This window comes from Ammodytes marinus (genome assembly GCF_949987685.1).
Source record: "Ammodytes marinus genome assembly, chromosome: 14".
Lineage (NCBI taxonomy): Eukaryota > Metazoa > Chordata > Actinopteri > Uranoscopiformes > Ammodytidae > Ammodytes > Ammodytes marinus.
This window is the reverse complement of record NC_137218.1, coordinates 12,070,230-12,097,029: the sequence shown is the minus strand read 5'-3', so window position 1 is coordinate 12,097,029 and position 26,800 is coordinate 12,070,230. Positions and strand designations below refer to the sequence as shown.

At 39.8% G+C, this 26,800-nt stretch overlaps 2 protein-coding genes across 3 annotated transcripts; both read left to right on the top strand.

Annotated features, from left to right (window-relative positions):
• The first annotated feature begins 3,040 nt into the window (after window positions 1–3,040).
• Window positions 3,041–14,732, top strand: LOC307260674 (sodium/hydrogen exchanger 6-like). The gene is made up of 16 exons (XM_080040952.1): window positions 3,041–3,387; window positions 4,121–4,320; window positions 4,670–4,747; window positions 4,855–4,931; window positions 5,088–5,200; window positions 5,379–5,484; window positions 6,747–6,914; window positions 8,352–8,467; window positions 8,801–8,889; window positions 9,297–9,410; window positions 10,107–10,218; window positions 10,627–10,780; window positions 10,880–10,910; window positions 11,070–11,158; window positions 11,447–11,552; window positions 12,129–14,732. The coding sequence occupies exons 1-16, from the start codon at window positions 3,111–3,113 to the stop codon at window positions 12,432–12,434; spliced, it is 2,136 nt and encodes a 711-aa protein (XP_079897078.1). The 5' UTR covers window positions 3,041–3,110; the 3' UTR covers window positions 12,435–14,732.
• Window positions 14,733–14,968: 236 nt separating this feature from the next.
• LOC307260673 (four and a half LIM domains protein 1-like) lies at window positions 14,969–26,579 on the top strand. 2 transcript variants are annotated; one of them, XM_080040950.1, is made up of 6 exons: window positions 14,969–15,110; window positions 23,314–23,493; window positions 23,589–23,763; window positions 24,221–24,390; window positions 24,737–24,923; window positions 25,044–26,579. In XM_080040950.1, the coding sequence occupies exons 2-6, from the start codon at window positions 23,338–23,340 to the stop codon at window positions 25,193–25,195; spliced, it is 840 nt and encodes a 279-aa protein (XP_079897076.1). In that variant the 5' UTR covers window positions 14,969–15,110; window positions 23,314–23,337; the 3' UTR covers window positions 25,196–26,579. The 2 variants fall into 2 exon arrangements, with proteins under 2 accessions (XP_079897076.1, XP_079897077.1); XM_080040951.1 differs by lacking the exon at window positions 14,969–15,110 and adding an exon at window positions 21,384–21,665.
• The last annotated feature ends 221 nt before the right edge of the window (window positions 26,580–26,800 follow it).

Genomic DNA, 26,800 nt, shown 5'->3' with positions numbered 1-26,800 from the left:
TACATCTGAGTATCGTTGTGTTGCATATCATTGCTGCTTCCTGACTTGACACTTGTCATTGGTATTGTTTCCTGTCAGCCGAAACTGTTAAGATATCAGGCTATGGATCATGTTGACATGCCTGCAGTCAGTTAGGCCTTACAACATATAACACAGAAACAATTTGTAAAACTTTCAAAAAAATTAAATAAAATCACACACTACATTTATTTTTTCATCACTACTAATAAAGGTTTAATTTCAATGGTTTCCTTACCTCTAGAAATCAAATAGTTTTCCTTAAAAGTGGACACCTTTATGCACCGCAGCATTAGCCATGTGAACCACAAAACACAGGCGCTTTTGTTTATTAAATCATGGTTCAAATAACTTAAAGTTATGGTGTTTAAAAAAAAACATACGCTACTGTAATGCTCTATGAATTCTCATGGGCCTTCAACTCGATCCAGCCTCACTGCTGCATGAAAAGATGCAGGTAGACACCTCCACAACCTAGTAGATCATTGACTACCTGATGGACATCCTACAGTTTTTTTGGCTGAGGGCTACAGATACCCGGGCCTTCACTTGGACAACCGACTGGACTGGAAAAGTAACATGGAGGTGGTCTACAGGAAGGTACATAGCAGCCTCTATTTCTTGAAGAAGCGTAAATTCTTCAATGTGTGCTACAAAATGTTGTATATTTTACTAGTCCAGTTTTCTTTGTAGCCATTTGTTGGGGCAGCAATATCAGAGAAAGTAACTTTTGTCAACTGAACAAACTGATTAAGAAGGCTGTCTCTGTGAAGCAAATTATCTGGAGCCCCAGCCCCAAGAGTTGGTTGTGGAAAGAAGGACAAATAGGCCGTACTGTAGAACTTGTGAAATTCTTAGCATACCTATTAAAATGTATTCAAGAACTACAAAGGGTCTCCAATTTAATGGGCATTCAGGAATTTCAAGGCACTGCTCTGTATAACTGGACAAACATATGCTACTCACGAAAAGCTTCTACACTGCATATAAAATAAGATAATCTGGATTGTAAAGGTTTAGGATATCCATCCCTCTATGAGAGGCCTCCTGTACAAAATCCTGCTGGCTAGACAGAAACTGAGGCTGGTATCTCAAAACTCGGGAAGAGTATTGAATACAATGTGGTGACATGCAGAGGAATGCAGCATTACTGGCATTAAAACAACGTTATATACCTTAGATAAAGCCTTAGAGCCACAGTAACCACAATAATAACTAAAAATGTCGGTTCTGCAACACTTTCGAAGTTACAAAGTTTTGGTCAGATGTCAAAAAGCACAAGCAAATATCTTGTGTATTTCACAGTAAACCATTGTCAGACAAAGTAGAGAGAAATACTAAACAACAGCATGCTTTTCAGATGTCTGAGGTTGTCATCTGTCAAGTTTGATAACTTCAAAAGACTAAGATATCTGATCTGCACCAACATGTAAATGAACAAGTGAGAGAAACCTCTCATGACGGCCAGTAAGCAAAAACATGGTATCAACTGGTGACATTTAACTTGAATAGCAGGGATTCAACATACTGCCTCTCAGCCTTTAATGGTGCCTTAAAATCACCATCAAAAGGAAAAGAGAATTTTCCTTCACACTGTTGATGACATTTCTCTCATGATACACAGATCCCTAGTAAAGCATTTTCGGATGATTCCTCCATTAATGTAGATGCAAAAATCTTCTCTTCCTTTTAATATGTGGACAAGTTTATCATGAAGCTTATGTGTATGTTCATGTTAATTAAAAAAAAAAATAATAATGTGCACAAACACGTTTTGAATGTGTATACAATTGGTTAGATGGACTGTCAATCTGTATAGCATTTTGTCCATCATGTGATTTGTGTCATATGTTATGTGTGCTGTTCTAAAAAGGAGTTTGTGGGTTTGGTTTCCTGTCAAAGGAAACAGTTTTTAAGATTGTGAAGGTACATCTAAATCCGAAGCACATACAACAACACAAAGAAAAGTTGTTAAAATCTTTCTTGAAAAACACTAGAAATACTGACTTTTTCCGACATCTGTATTATATGCACCACAAATTTGCGAGTTACGAGTCGCTCCAATATTTGCTGTATATTCTGGGTGTGTACTACATGTAAAAAACATACACAAATGTGCCAATGCTCTTTTGCCAACTACCAGTATAACATGAAATAATAATTTCCTCTTCTAGAACAATCACTCAACCCACGCATCTATGAAAAACGTTTAACTTGACATTTGATCTCTATTGCGTCACTCCATCAGTTCATATTTTATTTCCACTTAATCAGACAGGGATTTTTGTGCTTACATCTGTATGCCTGAGCAATGAGACCGCAGTGATCTGCAAATTACTGTGTTTCACCTTTTTTACAAAGAAAAACACAGAGGCATTGTTGCTCATCTTGGACAGGTGCGGTCTCTGCCGCACACTTTTTCCAGCTAAATGTTCGTCAGTTGTGAAACATCACATGGTCAAACATAGTCACTCGAAACCAAGTTAAACATTAATACAATGCACGTGTGGGTGAGCAGGTATTAGCAGACTGTTAGAGACCAATATGAAAATGTTTGGGTGGGAGTTGTAAGTTGTGAAAAAAAAGATACTGGGTTTTTTTTTCTTATCAGAGATCATGTTGCATCTGTCAAATACCAACAATTATAGTGTTAGGTCCTAGAAATGTAATAGAGTTATAGTACACTGAGTGCAAAGAAACAACTGATCCTGCAGTGTGACTATGAGTCATAGTCACACTGCAGGATCAGTTGTTGACTGACGCATTGACCAGTTGTATTATTAACATAAACGAACTGGCACATGTGAAAAATATTTACAATGTAAGAATAAGATAGAAATGTCGGCGTAGCAATGGATAATCCCTTAAATGAGACACAGCCATAGTAGTATAACATAGATATAATATACGTCTGATGGGTCGCAGTTTAGAGCTTTCACTACTGATAGCGCGGCTTTTATTTTGAAGAACCGGAAGCTCCACTGTTTTGATATCGGCTGTCATTTGTTTCGTCGGAGCAGAATTTGTGTTTTTCTGCCATATATACCGTCAGAAATTAAACGTCAAATGTAACCGTTTCACAGAAAGCCACAATGGGACTCACACCGAGACGCCCTCCCGGTGTCAGACCGTCGAAAGCACTGCTTTTGTTGCCTTTTCTGTTGACGTTGTCGCTCGTCGGGAGCCAAGGCGAAAGCAATGCGATGGACAACGTCTCGACGGAAAGGATGGCTGAGGAAAGCCACCGACAGGACAGTGCCAACCTACTCATATTCATAATGCTCTTAACGCTCACCATCCTAACCATATGGCTGTTCAAACACCGTCGATTTAGGTTCCTGCACGAAACAGGACTTGCCATGATCTATGGTAAGTCCACTAGCTGTCAGCTAACGTTGGTGTCAAATGAATTAACTTAACGTAGCCGTCAATGCTAGCTGGCCTCACACTTAACCACTAGACTAAGCTAATACATCTTAATTGTTATCCATGGGAGATATAATACTGTCAGTGTGGAAAATTATTCATCCAGCATATTATGCAGATATTCAATTGTAAAGGTAGTAGGATTGTTATTTGCCATTTTGAGGTTGCCAATTCTGTCACCTGTCAAATAATAATGAGTAACATCAACATAGGCTTATATTGGTTACAGCTAAAATTCTTGGAAGATTGTAATATTTTAAAGGAATAATCTTCCCCTTTGACTAGTCAGACACCTGCTGTAGCCTCGGCCATATTCAGTATGCAGAGAGAAGCTGCTTTGATGAATCACATTGAATAGATCATCTTTTGTTGTTTCACAATAAAGCCCATCCCTTTCAGAATAAGAAACTTGACCCAATTATAATTGAAAGGAGGTCTCTTAAATAGAAACTCAGCCTATTTTTCCGCACAAGACATCAGGCGAGCAACCTCTGTCCCTCTATTAACTTTTTATAAACGGGGTTTTAATAATTTATTATAATGATGTATTTTTTACTTTGTACATCTGTGAAGCCCCTGTGTACTTGTCTTTTGCCACACAAATAAAGTATTCTATTATTATTATTATTACTTACTACAGAACCTATGCTAACTGCTTTCTCTCTCCTCCTTGAAGGCGTGCTGGTGGGTGTGATTCTGCGGTTTGGCGTCCACGTGCCCCAGAGCATGGCAGACGTAACCCTCAGCTGTGCCGTCAACGCCAGTCCCCCAACTCTGCTCGTCAACGTCAGCGGCCGTTTCTACGAGTACACACTGAAGGGGGAGGTCAGCCGGAGCAAAGGCCACCAAGTGCAGGATGACGAGATGCTGAGAAAGGTAAGGAGGTGAACGGATAGAGAGATTTAGTGGCGGGGGATGCGAGTGGCCATTTTTGGTGACTCTGCCGTTTTGCAGGTACCCAAAAGGGCCGACAAATACGTCTTATTGATAAACTGATGGATTGGTTGGGTTTTGTCTGTGAGATAAACAACCTTGACACACCTCTTAACACAATCGCTGTACATACAAATGTACAAATATTGTCAGGAAAGATATGTGAAGTGTAAAAAATCATGCATGCAAAATGAGGTTTGATTGAAGGATCTTTTTTAATTGTCTAGCTCATAATGTGGGTTATTCTCTGCTTGAAAATAGGTGTGTAACCTCCTCTAACTTACCTCCTCAGGTGACCTTTGACCCAGAAGTTTTTTTCAACATTTTGCTGCCTCCTATCATCTTTCACGCCGGCTACAGTCTGAAAAGGGTAAGAGAGTTAAAAATAATTCCTGATAAACTTATGTATTTAAATGAGAAAAGATTAGTACTGGACAGCTCCGTTGTATTAAATCTGTGTGTCCTTGTGTGTCTCAGAGACATTTCTTTAGAAACATCGGCTCGATCCTGGCCTATGCTTTCGTGGGAACAGTTATATCCTGCTTCGTCATTGGGTAAGTCATTTGGTCACTCTCTGGAATAACACAAGGAGATGCTAACACATCAAAAATCAAATACAGTGACTGATTGACGCTTTCCCCTAATTGGTTTAATGGGCGAGCAATGCTAGTATCTTTTAATGACATGTACACATCCTTCGCTCTTCCTAGACTGATCATGTATGGCATTGTGTCCTTCATGAAAGTCGTGGGCCAGCTTGGGGGAGATTTTTTCTTCACTGACTGTCTCTTCTTTGGGGCCATCGTTTCGGCCACAGACCCAGGTAGGCAGTGCCATACATAGAAAATGGTTTAGTTAAGTAAGTATATTATTGACGAGTGACACTGATGTACCTCCTCGTTTCTGGACAGTCTCTCTGTGTGATAACTGTCTGTGCTCCTGTCATGCTGTACATTATTTTGCATGTCTTGTGTTCTTAAGTGTTTTTCTCCCCTCCACAGTGACAGTGCTGGCTATCTTCAACGAACTAAAAGTTGATGTGGACCTGTATGCGTTACTCTTTGGGGAGAGTGTCCTCAATGACGCTGTGGCCATCGTCCTCTCTTCGTAAGCATTGATTACACACTGCAGAAATACCAACACACACACACACACACACACACAGCTACATAGTATACATTTCAAGAGTTATTAGTCGCCTTCTTACAATCCATACTGGCCATGAATAGAGCCCTTTGCATTGGGAAGTGACATTTTTAATGACTGAAATGTACGGACATGGGAGCACTGCTCTAAGACAGACTTGAAAAAATGTGAACCCTTCCCTTTTCATTCCTTGTTGTGTCAATAAACCTGCACTGTGATGAGGCAGATTGTGATTCAAATTCAGCTGTGTTATTTGTACAGTGCTCATGAATGGACACTAATCATACTAACATCAGTCCCTGTCATTTCACTGCTTGCCTTCCCTCACCCATCGTGTCATCCGTCGCCTACCTGTACGTATGTATACGCAGCGTTCTTCTCCGTTTGGAGAAGCAGAGTAGGCAGGGGGCTGGAGCCATGGTCGCTCCCATAGACAATGGCTCAGTCTGGCCAGAGGGGGCGGTGGAATGGGTGGGAGGAAACCAGACATTCACTCCCCGGTGGGTGGGCGGGCTGTTTGGAAGAGTTAGTGTTACTGTTAGAACCTGATCATCTCATCTCAGCTGATGAGATGAAAATAGTTAACATAAAATGTAGCCGTAACTCATTAGGGTGATCCCTTCCCTCCCTTACAACCAGCTGCCACTGTAACCCTTTTATATCTATTCCCCCTTGTATCATTTTGTCTGTTTCCTATATGCTACGGGCTCGACCCTGAAATGAAAAGAAAATGTTACATTTTAATTTAAGCTTTGGTTATTTATGTGTGTCATATGTTAACCACTGCTGTAAATTACTGCTGGCAATTTGCTTTGTTTGGTCTTGAGGTCATTTAGGTACTACTCCTAATAAAGGGGAACACCTGAATTGGCTGATTCTGCTCTTTTCGGATGTCAACCAAATGGTGTTGAAAGATCCATTTCAAATTAAGCATGCAATACACTGAATTCCTCCCTTTTTATGACTGTAAAACCCAACTCCAGTCCATACGTGCAAGACTTTGTTAATATTTTGACGGGGTAGCCAAAATCCTCTAAATGTACACAAAATCAGACAAATACCAGATTGGCATTGTCAGCCGTTATTGGATTTGGGTTGCTGCAGGTTTGATTGGCCTTATAGTGAGCATGTGTTTAACATTGACCAGTACCCCTTTTTGGATTTTTAGTAAGTGTCTATTTCCTTATTCTGTGTATTTATGTTTTTGCGTGCGTTCCCTTCAGCTCCATTGGCTCGTACCAACCAACAGGAGACAACAGCCATAGCTTCGAGGCCTTGGCCTTGTTGAAATCCTTCGGCATCTTCCTTGGTGTCTTCAGTGGATCCTTTGCGCTTGGGGTGGCCACTGGAGTGATGACTGCTCTCATATCCTTTAATTTATATTCACTAGTGTAGATAAGCACAATGGCCCTCATTTATCAATCTTGCGTAGACCAGAAAAATGGGTGTACGTACATCTCCACGCAAATCTCGGCATTTATCAATATGGACGTGAGCGTAGGGTACGCTCAAATCCCACGCCAGCTCTCAGCTCGTGTACGCAAATTTGAAAACAGCTTAGACTCGCAGTGCAGGCTGTGCCGGGTAGCCGATGACTTTGTTGGACAATTATTAGAAGATAATACAAATGCAGTGCAAATAAGACCGAAATAAAGATATTAATCACTTAAAAATGAGCAGCTTATGGTGTGCAACTGAGTAGGAGAGCTGATTCAATAGTGCGCACACGTAAGGGCAGTTGTCTCCGTTTTGGAGCAGCAGGGGGGACACTGAGGCACGGGGGCTGCATTCATTCAAAATGTTAGCCTAAGTATTAAATATGTAGTAGGCCTACACTGCTCTTTATGATACAAAAAAATACACGGCACAACAATCAGCTTAACATTTTATTTATTTGACGCACTTTGTAGATGTTAGTTCCTCTTTTAATGTGTCATTGATGCTAAAGCGAGCGATTTATTTCCACCTTAACCGGCACGTTTTTCCGATCTGCTGGTGGAGCAGCTCAGCAGGACAGTGGGCGCTCTCACAGCTGATCGCTGCCGGGTCGGCTTGTGCAGCTGACGGCCGGGCTGACCACTCGTGCCAAGCGCATGCTGTCATACAGTAAAACGCTAAATGTGTTATTTTTAGTTTTTAAAACCCTTTTGAGTAGTGCTATCTAAAAGGGCCAATACATTCTAATCATTCAAATCTCTGCAGACCTCTATTTATTTTATGGGGACCATTATCGGACAGTTGGTGCGTCTTTTTCTCCTCCACCACTTATATTATGCCCGCAGCCCCGCACCCCCAGTTGGTTGCATTTCAGAACAGCAACACGCTTTTTTTAGTGGCGATTTTGAGTCAACACCAACGCTGTTGACCGCAGCAGTATATCCTAACTGCTGCCTTCTGTCGTTATTTGATGCTGCTTGTAGGCTAATGCTCCGAAATGAAACTCTTTTTTTTCTACTTTCGCTGTTATTCTGTCAATTTCTACTTCAGGGAAGTGCCGTATTGCACATATCCATGTCGTAAAACCTTTGGGCGAGGCCTCTAAACTGAGAAAATATAGGGGCGTGGTACGATTGTTTTCAGCCGCTGCATTTATCAATAATTGCGTGGCGTACGCCGAGATTGGCGAGATACGACTGTTTGATAAATCCCACGCGATACCTGGCGTAGGGAGGTATTTGCGCCAGAATCTGCACCAGTTTCCACGCAAGTTTGATAAATGAGGGCCAATGACACTACATTGTTTGAAACAGTTCATTTCTACATGTCTGTGTTTCTGTTGATGTCTGCAGGTGTATGTGCCACCTCTTGTTTCGCTCCTTGACTTTCAGTTTGCCTCACGTGACCAAATTCACTAAGCTGAGGGACTTCCCATTGCTGGAGACGGCTCTCTTTTTCCTCATGTCCTGGAGCACCTTCCTATTGGCTGAGGCCTGTGGCTTCACAGGTACACCTGCATGCAATGTAAACGCAAACAGAAAGTGAAGTGCGGTAGGATGACTAATTCAAATTGCGGAAAATTAAATTACCATACCAACTGAAACATTCCCTCAAGCTACATGATGTCACTGAACATTGTTGATGTGGGCTTCTCCCCCTGAAGGATACATTTAAGTTAGATGTGTTGTTCTTCGAAAACTAGGAAACAACATATGTCCATTTTAGACATTATTGTTTAATTTATAGTTTTGAAGCATTGTTTTTTCGTCCTTGTCAAGGAGAATATCATTCAACGTGTTTTGAGTGATATTGAAGTCTGGGCGTCTTTGTTTTTGTTCAGGCGTGGTGGCTGTGCTGTTCTGTGGGATCACTCAGGCTCACTATACCTTCAACAACCTCTCCCCTGACTCTCAGGACAGGACCAAACAGGTTAACTGCTGATACTACTACTATTACTACTAATATTGCAATACAGAGAAACTCCTCGAAAGAAAATTCTCAGAAGAGAGGATGTCTTAAGGATGAAAATTCTGAGAAATCCACAAGCTGATGTTATCTATGAGAGCTGACAGTTACCATGCCAGCGGGTTCTGCAACCACTGTGTTTCTGATGGGTTTGATAGGATGTGACCTAAAATGGTGGTCCTTTGCTCTATGTGCCTCACAATAATCATGAGAAAACAACTTGAAGAAACAGTAAAGATAGAGGAGGCACAGTTGATGGAGGTTAAGACAAGTGAATGCTTTACAAGAAGTTCACTTGCTCATGATACCTTCCATCTAAAGTGCATTGTGGATAATTTAAAGTAATTTTATTTTTGTCTCTTCCCCATCAGTTGTTTGAGCTGCTTAACTTCCTAGCAGAGAACTTCATCTTCTCCTACATGGGACTGACTCTCTTCTCCTTCCAGTCACACGTCTTCAACCCCATGTTCATCATTGGAGCCTTTGTATCCTTTACTCTGCTCGGTCCCAATCCACCATACAAACAAACCAAAGCCCTCCTGGATGCTCTAAAGACTGTCTAGGACTGGCTAGGTAGCGCATCATGATTTTGACAACAAGCCTTCTCCAGAATCACTGACTCCACCTTCACGCATCAGGCCCAGAGGGTTCTTTCTTAACTGCTGCCAATGATTGCTGATCATTTTGGCGCATTCATACAGTATATGTATTTAAAGGTGTACTATGCATTTTCAGAGGAAGGGGATTTGTTTACTTTTGCAAATTAGTTTACAGAACATAATTTACTTTACTCTACATGTAATTCTTAGTATTGACTAATTCTATCATCATACATCAAAAGTAAAATATGTTTCTATACAAAACTGTGGGCCCTGGTGTTAAAAACAGTGAAACAGTAGCTTTATAACAGTGTTTCAGGAATATATTTTTCCTATATGGAAAGTTTGTTTATTCTGGAAAATTCTCACTTCTCTGATACACCCAAAGTTACATAGTGCACCTTCTAAAGAATACTGAATTGGGTGCGTCAGGGAACCCAAGAATAGCAGAAGCAACAAATAGATAAGTCAACCATGAGATAGAAACTGACATCCGCCTACGATTAGTTTCCAGCCCAGCTCGCCTGTACTGTGTTCAACTCCACAGTGTATTGCGTCCTTGACCTTTCCTGCGTTGTGTAGGTGGCTGTGTTTATTGGCAGAGCGGCAAACATCTACCCTTTGTCTTTCCTGCTCAACCTGGGCCGCAAGAACAAGATCGGATCCAACGTTCAGCATGTCATGATGTTTGCAGGTACAGACACCTGAGACGGTAAAGTATCTGTTCTCAACTCTGTTATAATTTTTTTGTTTGTTTACATAGTAAAGATATGAAGTCCTTGGGCTCAGACCCAAATCACTAAACTATTTATCTGCAACCTGGTTAAAAACAAAAACAAATCACCCCACAAAACAACCTCATTCAGTTGAACGGATCATTTCCAAGCATAGATTATAGTGTACCAAGACCAAAAATACTCCTACTCAGATACAGTGTTGATATGAATAACAGCCCCACTGTTGAAACTGGCTAATAGTTGAAATCCCCTATACTGTATTTCTGCAAATGAGGTTTCTTTATGTCTGTGTTATGCAGACTATTTGGTTGTTTCTTTTGGTGAAACACTCATTCTCAAACAGTGTTGTGCTTTGTTTCCTCCAGGTCTGCGTGGGGCCATGACCTTTGCTCTTTCTATCCGAGACACAGCGACATACGCCCGTCAGATGATGTTTTCGACCACCCTTCTTATTGTCTTCTTCACTGTCTGGATCTGTGGAGGGGGCACCACGCCCATGCTGTCCTTAATGAGCATACCGTAAGTATGGGCATACGTTTGTATGCATGAGTGGCCCTGCATGTTGGTAGGTGTTTCCTCCCCTCTCAACTAAAGTCACTGTTCACTTATCTTTCTCAGGGTGGGCGTTGATTCCGATCAAGACAACTCTGTGAGTAATTGGTCCGGATTTCCGTTGTTAATTTTTCAACTCTTTCTGTTGGTAATGTTAAATTGCTGTCCCTCCCAATGAAAATAAATAAAGTAAATAATAAAATAATAATAAAATAAGTTTTGAAACAATAACATTCACAAATGTTCTGCTTAACAGAGTTCAACGATGTTGGACGGATCACAGCGGAGGAACACCAAACATGAAAGCGCTTGGCCCTTTAAGATGTGGTATAACTTTGACCACAAGTATCCTTTGTGCCATCGTTCACATATTGTTGAGCCTGTCTTTAGGAGCTGGGGTGCCAGATTCAGCTTTAGACACCAGAGGGTGCTCTATACAAACCGTAAAGCAGTAACTCCATTCATTTTGTACAGGAGGTTTATAGAAGATTGCAAAGTATTTTCCAGCACCAAACAATTTTTATTTTTTAATTGTTGTAGATTTAAGATTATTGACCAGTTAAATTGTTTGAAAGTTGAAAGTAAGTATCGTAAACAATGGTTAATAGTCCTTGACCAAACCTTTTTCACTAGCTACCTGAAGCCCCTCCTTACCCACAGCGGTCCTCCTCTCACTGCTACTCTGCCCGCTTGTTGTGGACCGCTGGCACGATGCCTCACCAGCCCACAGGCCTACGAGGTTTGGATACACATTCTAATGTCCTAAAGTTAAAATAGCACTTTTTAAAGTCCCACTCACAAACTTCTTGATCATCCGAAAGACATATTTACAGATCTAATAGTTTCCTTCTTGAGTATTGACATGTTTGTGTTTCTTTACTAATTGTTAAGTCAAACTATTTAGTTTAATTTATTTTTATTTTAGAGGAATATTAGTGAACATTGAAAGTCGATTGATAATCTAGATTTTGTTGTCAAATGTCAGTCCGTGTATTTAATGAATTAAAAGTGGAGTCAGCGATTCTGGAACATATTGGGTCCACCATAGCTAGCAACATGCCAGTTAACAGAGCCCAGGCTGTTTATTAACACTTGATTAACACTTGTTTTTCTGCACACACACAGTACATACAGTAGAGGTAGCGTATCGTGAGGAGATGTTCACTGATTTTGACCACAGGCTTACTCCAGATTTGCTGATTCCACCCTTAATTTGGAGTCATTCTCTCCTGCAAGTGTAATAATATTTATCTCTTCGTCCTTGCTTTTTTAAATTAATTTTTCATTCTCTTCTTCCCCCCGTTCCAAATACTAGAACGAAGGTCGGCTCCACGACGATGACTCTGACTTTGTCCTGAACGACGCCAGCGTGAGCTCCATGTACGCCGACATCACCGTCAGCACAGACGCCACCGGGTCGCGCACCATCAACCGCAATCGCTGCTCCGACGGGGGCGACGAGGGCCTGGATCACGAGCTCGGCTTGGCTGAGAACGAGGTGGCGATCAGGGGAACCCGCCTGGTCCTGCCAATGGACGACCCAGTGGAGCTCCCCACCACCGTCACCCTTCCTCCGCCACCTTCCCCGCCACGCTCTGACCCTCGCAGGCACAGACTGTAAGATGGCTCTACTGTTTAACACCTTGTTTGTAAAAATTAGCTTCAGCTTTGTGACAAACCTCGAGGCGGGCTTGGTTTAACTATAGCGTTAAGATGGATTACTGGAATCTTCAATGCGAATGCACTACATGTAAGGTAAGGTACTGTAAATCAAGTGTACCTCAAGTTCACAGGTTACTTAAATCATGTGAGATGCACTTTTAGCCACCATTTAAAGGAAGCTAAAAAAAATGGTGTCTGTAGTAATTGCTCCTAAGTCTGTACTACTGTGGTGATATGCCAGTGCTTTTATCTATGCTACCTAAAGTCCTGACTCCTGCCGGCTGTGTGGGGCGATTCCCGCAAGTTTTATATGCAGTTAACTGTGGTAAAATTGCTCTTAACAGGAACTGTATTTGTCCGGCTTTCTTCGAGTATTATAGTAAGATCACCTTCAGTTACTAACATTTAAGGCAGTTCACTTTGCTCTGTTATCACTAAGTAACGTCCAGTGGTTACTTTACTAATCTTACTTATCTAACCACAGACTGGTAAGCATCCCATATGTTTGGTGGAGAGGGTTCATTGTGAGTGCTGGAGGTGGAAGCAACTAGACAAGGACTTTGACATCCATGAAAGCAGTATTAGGAGTTTTTAATTTTAAGAATGAGATTGTAGGTAGAAATTTTTAGGCAAAATCAATAAATAAATAATAGGAAGAAGAATTAACCAAAAAATCTATCTATTACCACAACAGTGTCCAGGATCCACTATTTTAACTTTTAGAACTTTCCATCTCGATCAGTTGTTCTATAAATGTGTTTATTTAACAAAAATGTATTTATATAATGATTTATTTTGTTTTATTTATTATTTATTTATTATTTTGTTGTGTGACATTATTGATTATCCTTCCCTGTTCAAAAATAGGACTGCGCAGTGGTGTTAGGCTATATAAATTATTTTCTTTAATAAAGCACCATGTCTTTTCCTACAAAAGGTACACTGTACAGAAGGATTTTTTTGAGGAGTTTATCGTTCTTTACCATGTGCATGTTGAATATTCTTCCTCGGCTGTAGCAGATCCTCCTACTTTATACTTATAGAAACTAGAGCTTCCCTGTGTGTGTAGTTTACAAGTGTGTGGCTGATGTCAGAATGAAATTGTCAAAATCTACTGGCAGGGTTTTTAGGGCTAATGTCTGTTTTGGGATTTTGTCATCATCTTTAATCTTCTAAAAAAAAGAGTAACTGCCGTGTCTTTGTGATGTTGTGTCATGTGAGGGCTGGCTGAACTGTTGAATTAAAGTGCCTATTCAGAAATGATTTACTTAATGTAGATTTGTACATATTTTTATTTGCTAATGTACAATAAGATGATCTTTCTTGGTTTTTATACACTACACCCTCTGATTGCAGTTGAATACTGTATTTACAGTTTAATTAAGCTGTAATTTTTTTTGTGAATTTAACAGTGGAGAGCCGAAAAGATTGCAAGCTAAAAAATGTTACTTCTTTAAATTGGAAATAGCAAGTACCGGTACATTTTATATTTTATTGTATGATTTTGTGTGCACTTGTGGAAAGAGTATATTTGATCCAAAACTATGTATCATTTTAAAATGAAACAATTCGATACTGAATTTTAACACATGAACAGTTTAGCCTTCTTCCTTGCCAGTAAGGTCAAGGGAAAGATACTACTGGAGGGGGACATTTTTAACTGAAACAGTGTTAATCTTATTTGCACCTTGTTTGGCAGCCAAGCTCGTCTATTCTGTTCCCACCTCAGTGAGAGATATTTTGCACTGTGGCTTCTCCTTAGACCCTTGTGTGTTCTTTTTACTGCTGAGCAGGTCCCATTTTTATGACCTGAGGTAGAATTAATCCCAGGGTAAAAAAAGAATAATAATACATTTTCAAGAAGTATTCTTAACATGAGATGTTTGAGTTATCCTATAATCACCCAAGGATATGAACATGACTGCTTTAGCATATTTATTTTCATTATGGAACCCCTTGATTTGCATCTGTTTAAATGTTATCAAAACGGTTAAAATTTGTTGATATGGGAATTTTTAAGCAACTGTACCTGCAACAGAAAATCCACGTTTGATTGTTTCTACTGTTCGTAGAAACTGTTTATGACAGTTGTGTAGTGAAAAGTACACCTGCAATAGGTCTATATGTGAATGTTATATACAATAAATGTGAACTGGAGATCAGTTGTAATAGACTTTTCCCTGTGTAGTCTTGAAGTTATTAAGAGTGTCTCCCCATTCAGGCATCTTGTCAGGCAAATGTACTAGAAAAAAATAAAACCAATTCTTGAAAATGATGAATGCCTTTGCTTTGTGAAATTATGCAGTCCCATTAACACTGCCATTTACCCATTGTGTTCTATGTATACTATAAGACAAACTCTCATAAAAACTCATTTATTTTCAAACGTCACTTTGATTCGACTTTTATTTTGAAGGTAAAGTATTTCCGCTTCGTAGGTCAAAGTCCTCTTTTATTGTGAAATTAAAGCATTCTATTTCCATCCTGGGCCGTGTTCTATGTGTCTTGCTTGACGAAGGCGCAGATGGCAGTACTTTATAAACGTGTGAGGGTCTCCCGTTCAAGCGGAGTTGCGCTGCTTCCACACATGTCAGAGAGCACGGCTTATCCCGCCGCAGTCATCAGCCTGAGCCCGGTAAGCTGGCTGCTGAGCACCCGCTGTTTATTACTGTAAATCGTCTGAATAAACCTGTTTCTACTGAAAACCAGTTTTTAAAACAAAACGAATAAGGTAGCCTACTGGCTGCACAGCTGTTTTCTAGTTTGAACTTGAGCATGCAGATTTTTATCAAGCCTCAACATCTATTAGTTTGTTAATATGAGACAATTGTGAAGTTCAAGATTTGAATGAAAAGCCAGCTCTTGGCTGATCACGTTTAGCTACAGAATGTCTTACTTACAAATCAACAGGAGCAGGTAACACATCTTGTGTTTTGACACAGGTTTCACTTGCAAAGCAGAATTTGTATATCCTGAGAGGAAACACGTTTAAAAGTAGGTCTGGGGCGTTGGCTGTCTGTCTATGTAAGTGTGTGTGTGTGTGTGTGTGTGTGTGTGTGTGTGTGTGTGTGTGTGTGTGTGTGTGTGTGTGTGTGTGTGTGTGTGTGCGTGCGTGTGTGAGAGAGAGAGAGCTACAGTTACATGCTGACTTGAGGAAGCCTGGACTGCTCCTGAAATCTGTTTCCAGTTAAAAAGTCTCCTTTTTTCACTCAGTGATGGAACTGCTGAGCTTCGAAAAAATGCATCAGAGGTCAATTTAAATTCCTGTACTGTTATTTTTCATTGTCCTCTGTGTGTGTGTGTGTGTGTGTGTGTGCGCGTGCACGTAAGTGATGCATATGGCTTCAGTGTTGGCTCTGCCAGTTATCGTTATTCTGCAAGTGGCTCTGAAGTAAATTCAGGATCCATATGTGCAACTGACCTATTTCTCTCTCTCTCTCTCTCTCACTCACACACACACACACACACACACACACACACACACACACACACACGAAGGGTTGCAATAGAAGATCACATATTGTGCAACTCTCAAAAAGACTGAAAAGGAAAGGCATTGTTTTCAGTAGGATAACATAAGTAAACAGTCGTACGGAAGAACTTGCCATACTTCTGACATCACACACTATTGCACATGCACAAACACACAGACGGCAAGCAAATGCAAGATCCATATGTGTGACTGACCTTTTGCAATCTCACTCACACACACGCGCACACACACACACACACGAATGCCGTATGGAGTTTTTGAGTTTGATCCGAAGCCGGTGTCTGCATGTTAAAGAAATTACGATGAGCTCATTCCCCTAAAAATAAATCACGGTCTCGTAAAACTTTATGCAATTTGTCTGACTTACATGTCACGGTACCTCCCTGTTGTGTTTTGCCTGTTGCTATTTTAATGGGACAACGTGAATGGCGTTAGAGACGTCATGTTTTTTCTCCCTTTTCATTAATCCCATTTGGTAAACTTCATATCTAAGACTTCAGTGCCTCCGTCGACATAAAGGTGAAGTGGGGTTCGATTGAGAAACTTGGCAGTGTGTTATCTTGAACCTGCAGCCATCAAAACCTGCTGTGATGTGTCTGTGTGGGCTGATTTTAATCAATGGTTGTAAAATTGACAGAAACAAAAGGGCTTTTGTATTGAAAAGAGATAGATATAGAGCTGGGACATTAAACCCTTAAAGGAAGTCAAAGGAAATCATTCTCTAATTGTTCAATGGTTACATGTTACAGATATGTTTGGATTTAAAGAAATAGTTGTGTTTTTTAGGAGATATTATTGTTTTATGTCTTGTCATTTTCACACTTAGAAAAGATGTATCATGTTCATTAGGGAGCTTTAGAGGCACTGCAAGGCAAATTCTGTTACCTTTAGAGATAGCCTGGCAAGCAGTTTCCCCCCGTTTCCAGTCTTTATACTAAACTAAGCTCACTAGCTTACATGTGAGTGGTATAGACCACCTCATCTAGCAAATAAATAAAATCTCGTCAAACCATTTCTTTTAACTTAATGTTTTTTAAATGAGTGGAGAAACAGATTCTAGAGTGACGTGTCAAAATAAGTGAATAAACCAGCGAAGTTGTGTTTTATCCATTCAGTAGAGTTAAAGTGATGTGTACAATGTATTCCCAGGGATATTGAAGTAGTTCTGGAGACTCCCGATGGCCGAAATTTGGCTCCCATCAGTGAGTTCACTCAGCCTTGTGGTTCAACTGTCCAATTGGTTTGGTTTGAATTCCCTATTCATGTTTATTATTTTTGTACAGAAATACAAGAATCCAGTAATAATGGTTAGTTATTTGTTAGTTGGTGATTTATGAAGGGAGATTGGAACAAGCCTTTTCAAAACAGCACTAGGGGCTAAATGTCCTAGAAGAAAATCATGTGGTGTCACACAGAAAATGTCATAGATATTCATAGATATGGAAAATTGGTCGTACTTTTCTGCTGCTAACGGTTTCTAGCTTTGTCAGCTGCTTTAGCCTGAAATACATCCCTGTTACGGAATCAGGGACTGAAGGAGACTAGACAACAAGCTCAGAAACAGGTCGGAGTAAAGCTTCTGCTAAAACCATTAAGTCAGTCCTGTTGTAAGGGGACATAGCGTGTTTCTTTCGACCTCACTCAACACTACTCAGATCTTGTTGTATCGGCTGTATTCCACTGTCTGGAATGTAGCTCACCAGCGCCAAACCAAACAGCTCTCTTTCTTTGTAGGCTGCCTTGGAGTACAAATGTTTAGCTGAACTCGCTGCTCGGTTTCAAATACGTATGTGTATTTATTTTGGAGTTAGTGAGATGGGAATCTTGGCTGGGAATGTGGGTTTTGGTGACCATGATTGGGTGATACAATGATCTTTAAAACTGCTCTCATCAATATTTTAAAGATATAATGGATCAAGTGACTACATTTAAGTGAAAGATGTCGCTCATCGGGCCATCTATTATTACAACTTTGCTTGCCATCTCACTACAGTATTTTTTCAGCGTCAACAACAGGCAGCTTTTGTTGTGACATATAACGCAGCATTCAGCAGCTTAAGAGACATATTTCTCTCAGGAATTGGTGAAGACAAATACAGAGCTAAAAGAGCCTTGAAAAATCATCAAGTGGCCAGAAACATGACTCTGAATGGATAGTTATGTTGTTGTAATGCTGTGTATTGGATTGTATAATGTATCAGTTTATTATTTTATTTACAAGTATTTTTTAAATTCAGTTATTTCCTACGTGTCCACCATATGTGTTGCATTTCACTTACCTGTCACTTGTTTGTGACGGCAGCCTTGTACTTATAGGTCTTGATAATTCAATGCATTCTGGTCTTTTGAGGCTTTCGACGGTTCACACATTGATGCATCTCTCTCTCTTGTTGCTCCGGCTGCTTCTTTCAGATACACAAAACAAAACAATTCTTAAGGCGCAGTAAATACCTAAAAATTATGTAATTTCAAAATTTTAAATGTAACAATTGGTCAGTTAATTAGTAAGTCAAATTAGAAAATCTGTTTGTTGGACATAAGCATTTAAAGACGTCATCACAAACATTCTAGTATGGGTGTTTTTTTTTTGTATTTTCTGACATTTTGTAGATACAATGATTATTTATTAAGAAAATACTTGATTAATTAATAATCAATCAATAATCAATATCAATAATGCCACATAAGGTTCAACCAAGGTTTATGCATGGCACTGGAATCTGTAGCCATTAATGGGGTGAAACACAGTCAGTAGAAGCCTGCACATTAGAGAATTCAGTGTGTGTGAGAGCACAAGTGTTCAGCTGGACTGTGCCAACTTCACCATTCTGTTGGAGACTTCCTGTTTCTCAGTTTTCCACTACATTCTTCAGTGATAAGCTCATGCCAACACGGGCACTCACTCATGGACATACACAGACGGTGGCTACGGGCAGACACTATTTTAGTTTGTCTGGTCATGTTAGCCCCAACTGTGTTTTTCTCTCTGTCTGTGTGTTTCTTTGTTCGGCTGCCTGTGCCTCCCATGTGTTTTACATGTGTGCGTGATTTTCCTTCTCGTCAATGATGTCACCTCTCTGAGTTTTTTTTTTAACACCACAGACCTCCAAGTGCCACGTACTAAGGGCAGAGGTCAGTGGATTGGATTTTTAAGTCGAGTGGCTGCAGACTGAAATACTCTACGCAATGAATTTCTCTCTCCCCCACACACAATTTATTGTCTTTACCTAAAAATTAAATGGTCCACTCAGTTGGACCCTGATTTAAAATTAAATGCCTATTAAGTGGCTTTCTGATCTATGTCCCCACAATGTAATTAATACGAGAACACAGAGTTAACCTTGGCAGCGACAGTCCTCCAGCGTCGACTGCTTGACACCACTATATTTTACATTGAACTGTTTCCATGGCGATCAAAGGGAGCCTTTTGGCATTGGCAGATTGATATATACGTGCCGTGACACAGTCAGAATATTTACTGCAGAAAAACAAACATGCAGCAGCACAGTTCTCAGAGCCGTATGACGTCAGTGTATCCTGATTTATTTTCTACTTCGCTTCCTTTCAGCCATTGTTTGCCTCCCATCAGATAACATTTTCATGATGCGGGTAGCCAAGCAGTATTATTGCCAGCTCCATGGCCATGGGCCTACACTACAAAATACTTAAAGGACAAACACAGACAATGTTACATTCATTCCTATTAGTTAAGGGAGAGGCAGGAAGTTAAACAGAAGATAACACTACAGGTAAAAAGCACACCTTGCCTTTGGCCTGCGGACTGTCTTCCAGTGGAGATGGATGAGGAACCTCACCCAGTCAACAAATAAACCAGCTGCAGGGTTTTCCATTAATAAGTAATGACTTAGCAGGTCTCTGAAAGGAAGATGAATGACTGCTCCACTTGAGGTTGGTGTCAGTTTGTAGTTTTATTGTCTGATGAGGAGACAAGAACACACAATATGTAATTTAAACAACTTATTAACAGCAGCACCTTTAACCTCAGCCACATGTCTTTGTCAAAGTCCGGGCAACAACCTGGAATGTGTGAAAATAACTTAAGCCTAAATGGTGGATGGTTTGAATGTTGTGCTAAAAACCACTGGTATGAATGTTTCCTTCACGACACAACAAATTTGAAAATATATTTCAGTAGATTGACAGATTTAATGAACTAACCTTCAAATGGATAAAATAAGACAGTTTGTAGAACCATTGTGTCACTGGATCAAAATAGATGTTTTCAATTGATAGTATTTTTGTTTTGTTTGTGTATTTTTAGTTTCCTGCTGCCAGCAGACAGTTCAATTTATAGTACACAGGGTACACTCTGGTGGTGAGTGATGAGGGTCAACATGAACCTCGCCTTAAATAAGATAGAAAGTGAAGAAATATGTTTGCCAAAAGAACCACAGTGTTGCACTAAGTCATTCAAAAACATGTTTGATTTGACAATGTTATGGCCCCCAAAGGATCAACTCTCCTGAAGGTCAAGACTTTTCAAGACTTTTCCTCTAGAGCAAACATGAGGTTCAAATTTGGTGTTTTGGTTCTATCTATCTATCTATCTATCTATCTATCTATCTATCTATCTATCTATCTATCTATCTATCTATCTATCTATCTATCTATCTATCTATCTATCTATCTATCTATCTATCGCAGTCTTGTTAAAACCCATTTATGTTTTATGAGAATTTCTTGGAATCGATGTTTTGAGCTGCTTATTTCGAAACAATCCAATTTTTAATATTTCTTTTTAGTGAAACTACAGAGCTAAATCACAGAGCCCCTTAAGACGTGGAATATTGTCAGAACAGGTTTTACGATAGCTGTTAAAGGCCCAAAAATAAAGTGTAGAATGACAACTAGTTTGACAAATACTGTATGAAGATCACAACTAATTTCAGTGGCCTAGCATCCGCCCAGATCTTAACTCAGACCTTATCAAAAGCCAAACTTCTTTTTAACCTTACACCTTTGCAGAGAGAGTTTAAGATTTTAGTCAAATAAGTTTTGCTGGTGGACATTAAGAACTACAACAAGTTTAGTTCAAGTCCTTGACACAAAGATCACGTTACAGAACGTTACAAACCTGCGTACATCGACCACTGTGCACCTGGGACTGATAAAGACAACCCCAATTTAACCGTACTTGCCCCGCTTCCAAAAGCATCACTATGAGTATCAACATAAATCAACGAAAATCCTCTGACCCATCTGTGGTTTTTGCAGAGTTTAAGGAAAGTCACAAAAAAGTGGGAGGATTTGAGTGTTTGTGAACGCAGCCAAACCCCGTGGTTACCGCGGTCCTGTGCCAAAACAAAAGCTTCCTCATGAATCTGTGCTGACATGTCGCTCCAACCATGAGGCCAACGCTATAGTTTGGGGTTTTGGTGGTTTCCTAGGGAGCGGTCCGTATAAAAAGTGAAGCGGAGTGTGTGCATGTGTGTGTTTGTGTGCAGGTATAGTATGTTTGTTTGAGGAGGGCCTGTCAAAGAATTGTCAACGTTCCAGATCTCACCACACAAGTCATACCAAGAATTCCTTCATGTGTTCACCTCATCATGTGGACGCACACGCACACAGTTTAGGAGAATTCCTCGCGGTCAGCCAGCATGAACTTGATGTGGGAAGTAACTGAGTGAACAGACTTCAGCCATGTCTTCCTCTGCATTTCTGCGTGTTTGCGTAGCCGTGAGTTTGCCATCATGTTGTGTACTGTTTGCCATCGGAAACACTGACCCCGTAATCACAGTGTTTGACCAGATCTATGGCCGTCAACATGGTGATTTTGGTTCTATGTTTGGGCAGTTTATGTGAGTAGTATTTTTAGAGAGGAACAGCCTTCGGAAAATATGCTGTGTGTGACAAAATTAGTTACTGAAGGATAAGGATGCTTAAGACGTAGTTAAAATCAAATAATCAGGCCCACTCTTCCGTCCAGTTTGAGAACTTCATTTTACTTTAAGGTGTAGTATAGGAGACTGAGAGGTATTCAGATCCTTTACTGAAATAAAATTACCACAGTGTAAACATATACCTCATTACAAGTACAAATCCTGCATTTAAAATATTACTAGATACAGAAGTCATGTATGCAAATTTGGTATGTATCAAAGTAAAAAAGCTTTTCATGCAATATGCAGGAAATGGCAGGGTGGAATATTTTACTATTTAACATGTAATACTTGAAAATGTATTAATTTCTTGTAAAAATAAATTCATGTATAAGCATAATTATAGAGTAACATAACATTTAAATACTGTAAATCTGTGCTTGTGTAGTGTTGTACATGAGTTATATTACACTACTAATTTTGGACTAGGTTGATACATTCCAGATTTGGGACTTTTTTTCACTTTTGATGCATGTCTTTTTAGAGTTTTGCACCAGATTATCATGTGATTGAGCACATACAAGGCGCCAGAGGCTGTGGGAAGCAGCTTATAACAATAATTATGTTCAAATTGAAGCTCTTTGTGTTTTAGTTGAGATATTTTAGGAACAGATCTGTTGAAACAGATTTTTATCCAAATGTTATGCCCAAACAAACACATCCAAACGTTATCTTGTTTCCTGCCCCCAAAAAGATGAATACAGCCCAGAAAATGATTCTAGTAAAAGGGAAGGAAAGGTAAGAGAAATTGCTACCGAGCCACTGATCTAAAAGTACGGTGAATATTGTTAGATTTTATTTTCACTATAATATTTCATCTGTTAATGTTGAAAATAAATACTGACAAATTCCCATTAATCGACAATCACGCCATCACATCACAGGATCCAGATTTATTGTTCATGTTATCAGTGGTATGAGCTGTTCTGTTGTTTTGTTGTATTATATTATCAGGCAGAGCTTAGATGTATGAGACAGTTTTGCACACACAGGTGCTAGGCTTTTACACAAAACAAATATTTCAGAGGCACTGCTCGTGTTTTTATTTTTCTTCATCTTCAATGTATTAACAGTGCCCCTTTGTGGGGATTTTAGGTAGCCAGACAGCAATAAAGTGAAAAAAGAATCAAAGCTTTATTGTTGTTTTAAATGAAAGCCTCCTGCAAATCAAACATTTACTTGAACACTGAAACTGCTCAGATTTTTTACAATAAAGTGAAACACTGAGCTTGCTGTTTCAGTGTCCAAACTGTTGAAGAAAGGCATCTCAGCTGACTGCAGCAGCAAATGTCTCAATCTCTCTCTAACTAAAAGGTACCAACAGCGCCTCTGTGTGGTGCTATCGGTCACCTTCGATATTGATAGGAAGATGTCAAATTCAGTTTGCTTACAACAGGATGAATTTAGGATTTTACCTTTTACCTCCTTTCATGCTTTATTTGTAGTTCTGAGTTTCCCTCGGCGTGACGATGGCAGATAGCTCACATTGTTTCTACTGTCGGGAGGACCTCGGGGGGAAGAGGTTTGTCCGCAACGAGGGCAAGCCGGTGTGCGTCCGCTGCCACACCAAGTTCTGCGCCAACTCCTGCGCCGAGTGCCATAGACCCATCCCTGTGGAATCAAAGGTGCGTGTTTATCAGTTTGCATCTGAGGTGACTTCTTGACGCTTTTATTTTTTCCCTCAAAGTGCTTCTCATCACCTGGTTCCTTTCTTTACCAGGAGCTCAGCCATAAGGGAAAGTACTGGCATGAGGAGTGTTTCCGTTGTACAAAGTGCTACAAGCCTCTTGCCAAGGAGCCCTTCAGCACCAAAGACGACCGCATCATGTGTGGGAAGTGCTGCTCCAGAGAGGATGCTCCACGCTGCCACGGCTGCTATAAACCCATACTCGCCGGTAAGACAAATTCTTCTTTCAACTTCTAACTCAGATGTTGTACGTTTTAGCAAAGCAGAACCGTACTTTACAGACTAAGTTAGGTTATGAAATTACCACATGCAGAATGGTGATTTCCCTGTAATTCAATTACAAAAAGCATTTAAAAACAGATGTTATACAACAAACTTTAGAGAACTGAGCTTAACATACAATTATTAGACTCAAACTCACTCAGAATTCTGCGGTCTGGGTGAAATATTTCCTCAAGAATGCATTTTTATAATACTCGATTTGGCTGACCAAAAAAACAACTCAAAAGTGTTCACTTTACAATGACATTAAACAGAGATAAGGGTTTTTGAAATGTTGAAATCAAGCCATTGTCACTTAAAATCAGTGAAAGTTCCTCAAACAGAGCTTTACAGTTGAGTTGCGTTGTTCTTCTTCTGACCTTGTCACCTCTCATCCTCTACAGGCACAGAAAGTGTGGAGTACAAAGGGAACTCGTGGCACGATGAGTGTTTCACCTGCTTCAGCTGCAAACGACCAATAGGATCGCTGAGTTTCCTCTCCAAAGGAACCGACACTTACTGCAGCCCCTGCTATGACAAGAAGTTTGCCAAACACTGTGTCAGCTGCAAAAAGGTTTGTTTTTCCAAACTGGGAACAAACCCACCTTCCTCATTCGTCTAAAAGAACGAGCTGAACACAAAAACAATCTGAATGGGACATGTTTAACCTTTCCACAAAGCACATGTACTTCACAGTGTTGTCATTTGTGACTTAAATAGTAGCAGGATGGTAACATTATAAAATAACATTTACTAAAGATATTTCTAAAAGGTCCCTGTTTTTATGTGTTGCATTGACAACACTTTGTGAAGGACATATTTAAAAAAATATATACAAATAATAGAATTATTTTTAAAATGAAAACTATGGTAACACTATCATTCATGCATTTTGCTCTTCTCCGCCATCTTTTCTCCAGCCTATAACATCTGGAGGAGTGAACTACCAGGAGCAGCCGTGGCACAGCCACTGTTTTGTGTGCAGCTCCTGCTCAAAGCCTCTGGCAGGGACAAGTTTCACCAACCACGAGGACCAGGTCTTCTGTGTCGACTGCTACAAGAACTGTGTGGCAAAGAAATGCAGCAGCTGCCAAAAGCCCATCACAGGTTGGTTTTACATTTAAAATTAAGATATTGCAACAGATTTGCAACTGTTCATCAGTAGCCAAAGAATAGAAAAAAGGTGACGGGTAAACTCTCTCTAACTCTCCTTTCCTCTGCTGTCAGGTTTTGGTAAAGGGGTGAACGTGGTGAACTACGAGGGCAGCTCCTGGCACGAATACTGCTTCAACTGTAAGAGATGCTCCCTCAGTCTTTCCAACAAGGCTTTCACAGCCAAGGGGAGAGATGTCTTCTGCTCCGAATGTGCAAACAAGTAGAGGTGGAGAAAATGGTCAACGTTTACCAACCAATAATACATATGTTTGGTTGGATCTTTTAATTTCACAGAAATGCTGGTCTCCATTTGTATCTACTGTTGATTGTCTACTCTGATACTGCATGCTAACTCTAACTAATACACTATGCTGAGTGATGGTATCAACTAGCTTTGTCCTCAATAGTTAAAAATGAGAAGCTCAAAAGATAAAACATGTGTACTAAGTCTGTCAGTTTTTTATAAGAGACTTGTATTGCGTTAAAGAGATCCTATTATACTACTTTTATGGTCTTAATTTCTTGTTAAAAACTGCTATAGAGCAACCTGACACAAATCACATCACAAAAAACTATGTAGATTTTCGGGACACTCTTCCTCTTACCCTAGCGAGCACAGCAGTCTCTCTCTACACACTGCTTTGAGCTTCTCCGCCCCTCCCCCCCTGCTGCAAACCCCACTCCGTTGTGATTGGTTACCTTCCTTCCAGCAGCGGGACATTTCCAGGAAGGTGGGGGCATGCAGCCGGAGCTTGCCTGAGCGGCAGCATTACCATACATGGAAACATGACAGAAACGACCCGAGCGTGACAGAGAAAACCCGGAAATTTGAACAAGTTCGGCTCGACCGGCTGCCATAGTTTTTAGTGCTCTGCATAGCCACCCCAGACGGTCAGCAGGGAATACGTCGAAATGCATGTACGTAATTATTTGATACTCTAGTATGGTTAAACATGACTATAAATCATTATAACAACGTTTATAGGTCATAAAAGTCGAAAAGTATCATAGGTCTTCTTTAAGTATGATTGTAAATTTAACAACTTGAACAGGTTTACACAGCCTAGGTAAATATTGCCTCTATCAAGACATTTTAATGCTGTGTATGATTCTACAGGTTATGTGAAACATTTCCATTTTGAAAAGCTCACGTTTTCTTACCCAAAACAGCACTAAAATTATTTTGTAAAGATGGTTTTAATAGTTCATTAACAGACCAGGGTATGCTAAAGTGTTAGCATTAACTTAAAAGGGTACCATGACAATAAAAAAAAAATAGTAACATTAATTCAGATTGTTTTAATGTTTTTTTTCTCCCTATTATGTTATGCACATAACTGCTTTTGTACCTGGCTTTAATGTTGACTTGTTTTCCTTTTATTAAAAATGTGATTTTCTCTTTTTTTTAAAGTGATTTTTTTTGAATAATCTAATTTCTGTATTTACAATTGCTCATTGCCAATGGATTATTACTATGCTTATTGTTTGCTTTAAGTAAATACAATTTAATGTACTTTTTCAAACCGTTTTGAAACATAACATTTAAATATATGCAAACTGTACGCTGTAATGTTTTGCTAAAATGAAATAAACTTTCTACAGAACTGAGCATTGCATTTGTTTTACTGATTTAACAGCGACTTTAAACTAATGTTGAAACCATGTAATGTTCACATTATTACCATGTTAAATGTAGATAGATATATTTAAATAAAGGAACAAGACCTTTTTATATGAACCTTTCTTTAGAGATGGGAACTTAACTGTTATAAGTGTAAAATAAAGTACAGGAACCAGCTTATTCTACAGCCTGATGACGGATATAGAGA

Coding starts and splice junctions, on each gene's coding strand:
- LOC307260674 (XM_080040952.1), top strand. CDS start 3,111: ATGGGACTCACACCGAGACGCCCTCCCGGTGTCAGACCGTCGAAAGCA. Junction 3,388..4,120: donor AGGACTTGCCATGATCTATG/GTAAGTCCACTA, acceptor TCCTCCTTGAAG/GCGTGCTGGTGGGTGTGATT. Junction 10,219..10,626: donor GCATGTCATGATGTTTGCAG/GTACAGACACCT, acceptor TGTTTCCTCCAG/GTCTGCGTGGGGCCATGACC.
- LOC307260673 (XM_080040950.1), top strand. CDS start 23,338: ATGGCAGATAGCTCACATTGTTTCTACTGTCGGGAGGACCTCGGGGGG. Junction 23,494..23,588: donor CCATCCCTGTGGAATCAAAG/GTGCGTGTTTAT, acceptor TTTCTTTACCAG/GAGCTCAGCCATAAGGGAAA. Junction 24,391..24,736: donor ACTGTGTCAGCTGCAAAAAG/GTTTGTTTTTCC, acceptor TCTTTTCTCCAG/CCTATAACATCTGGAGGAGT.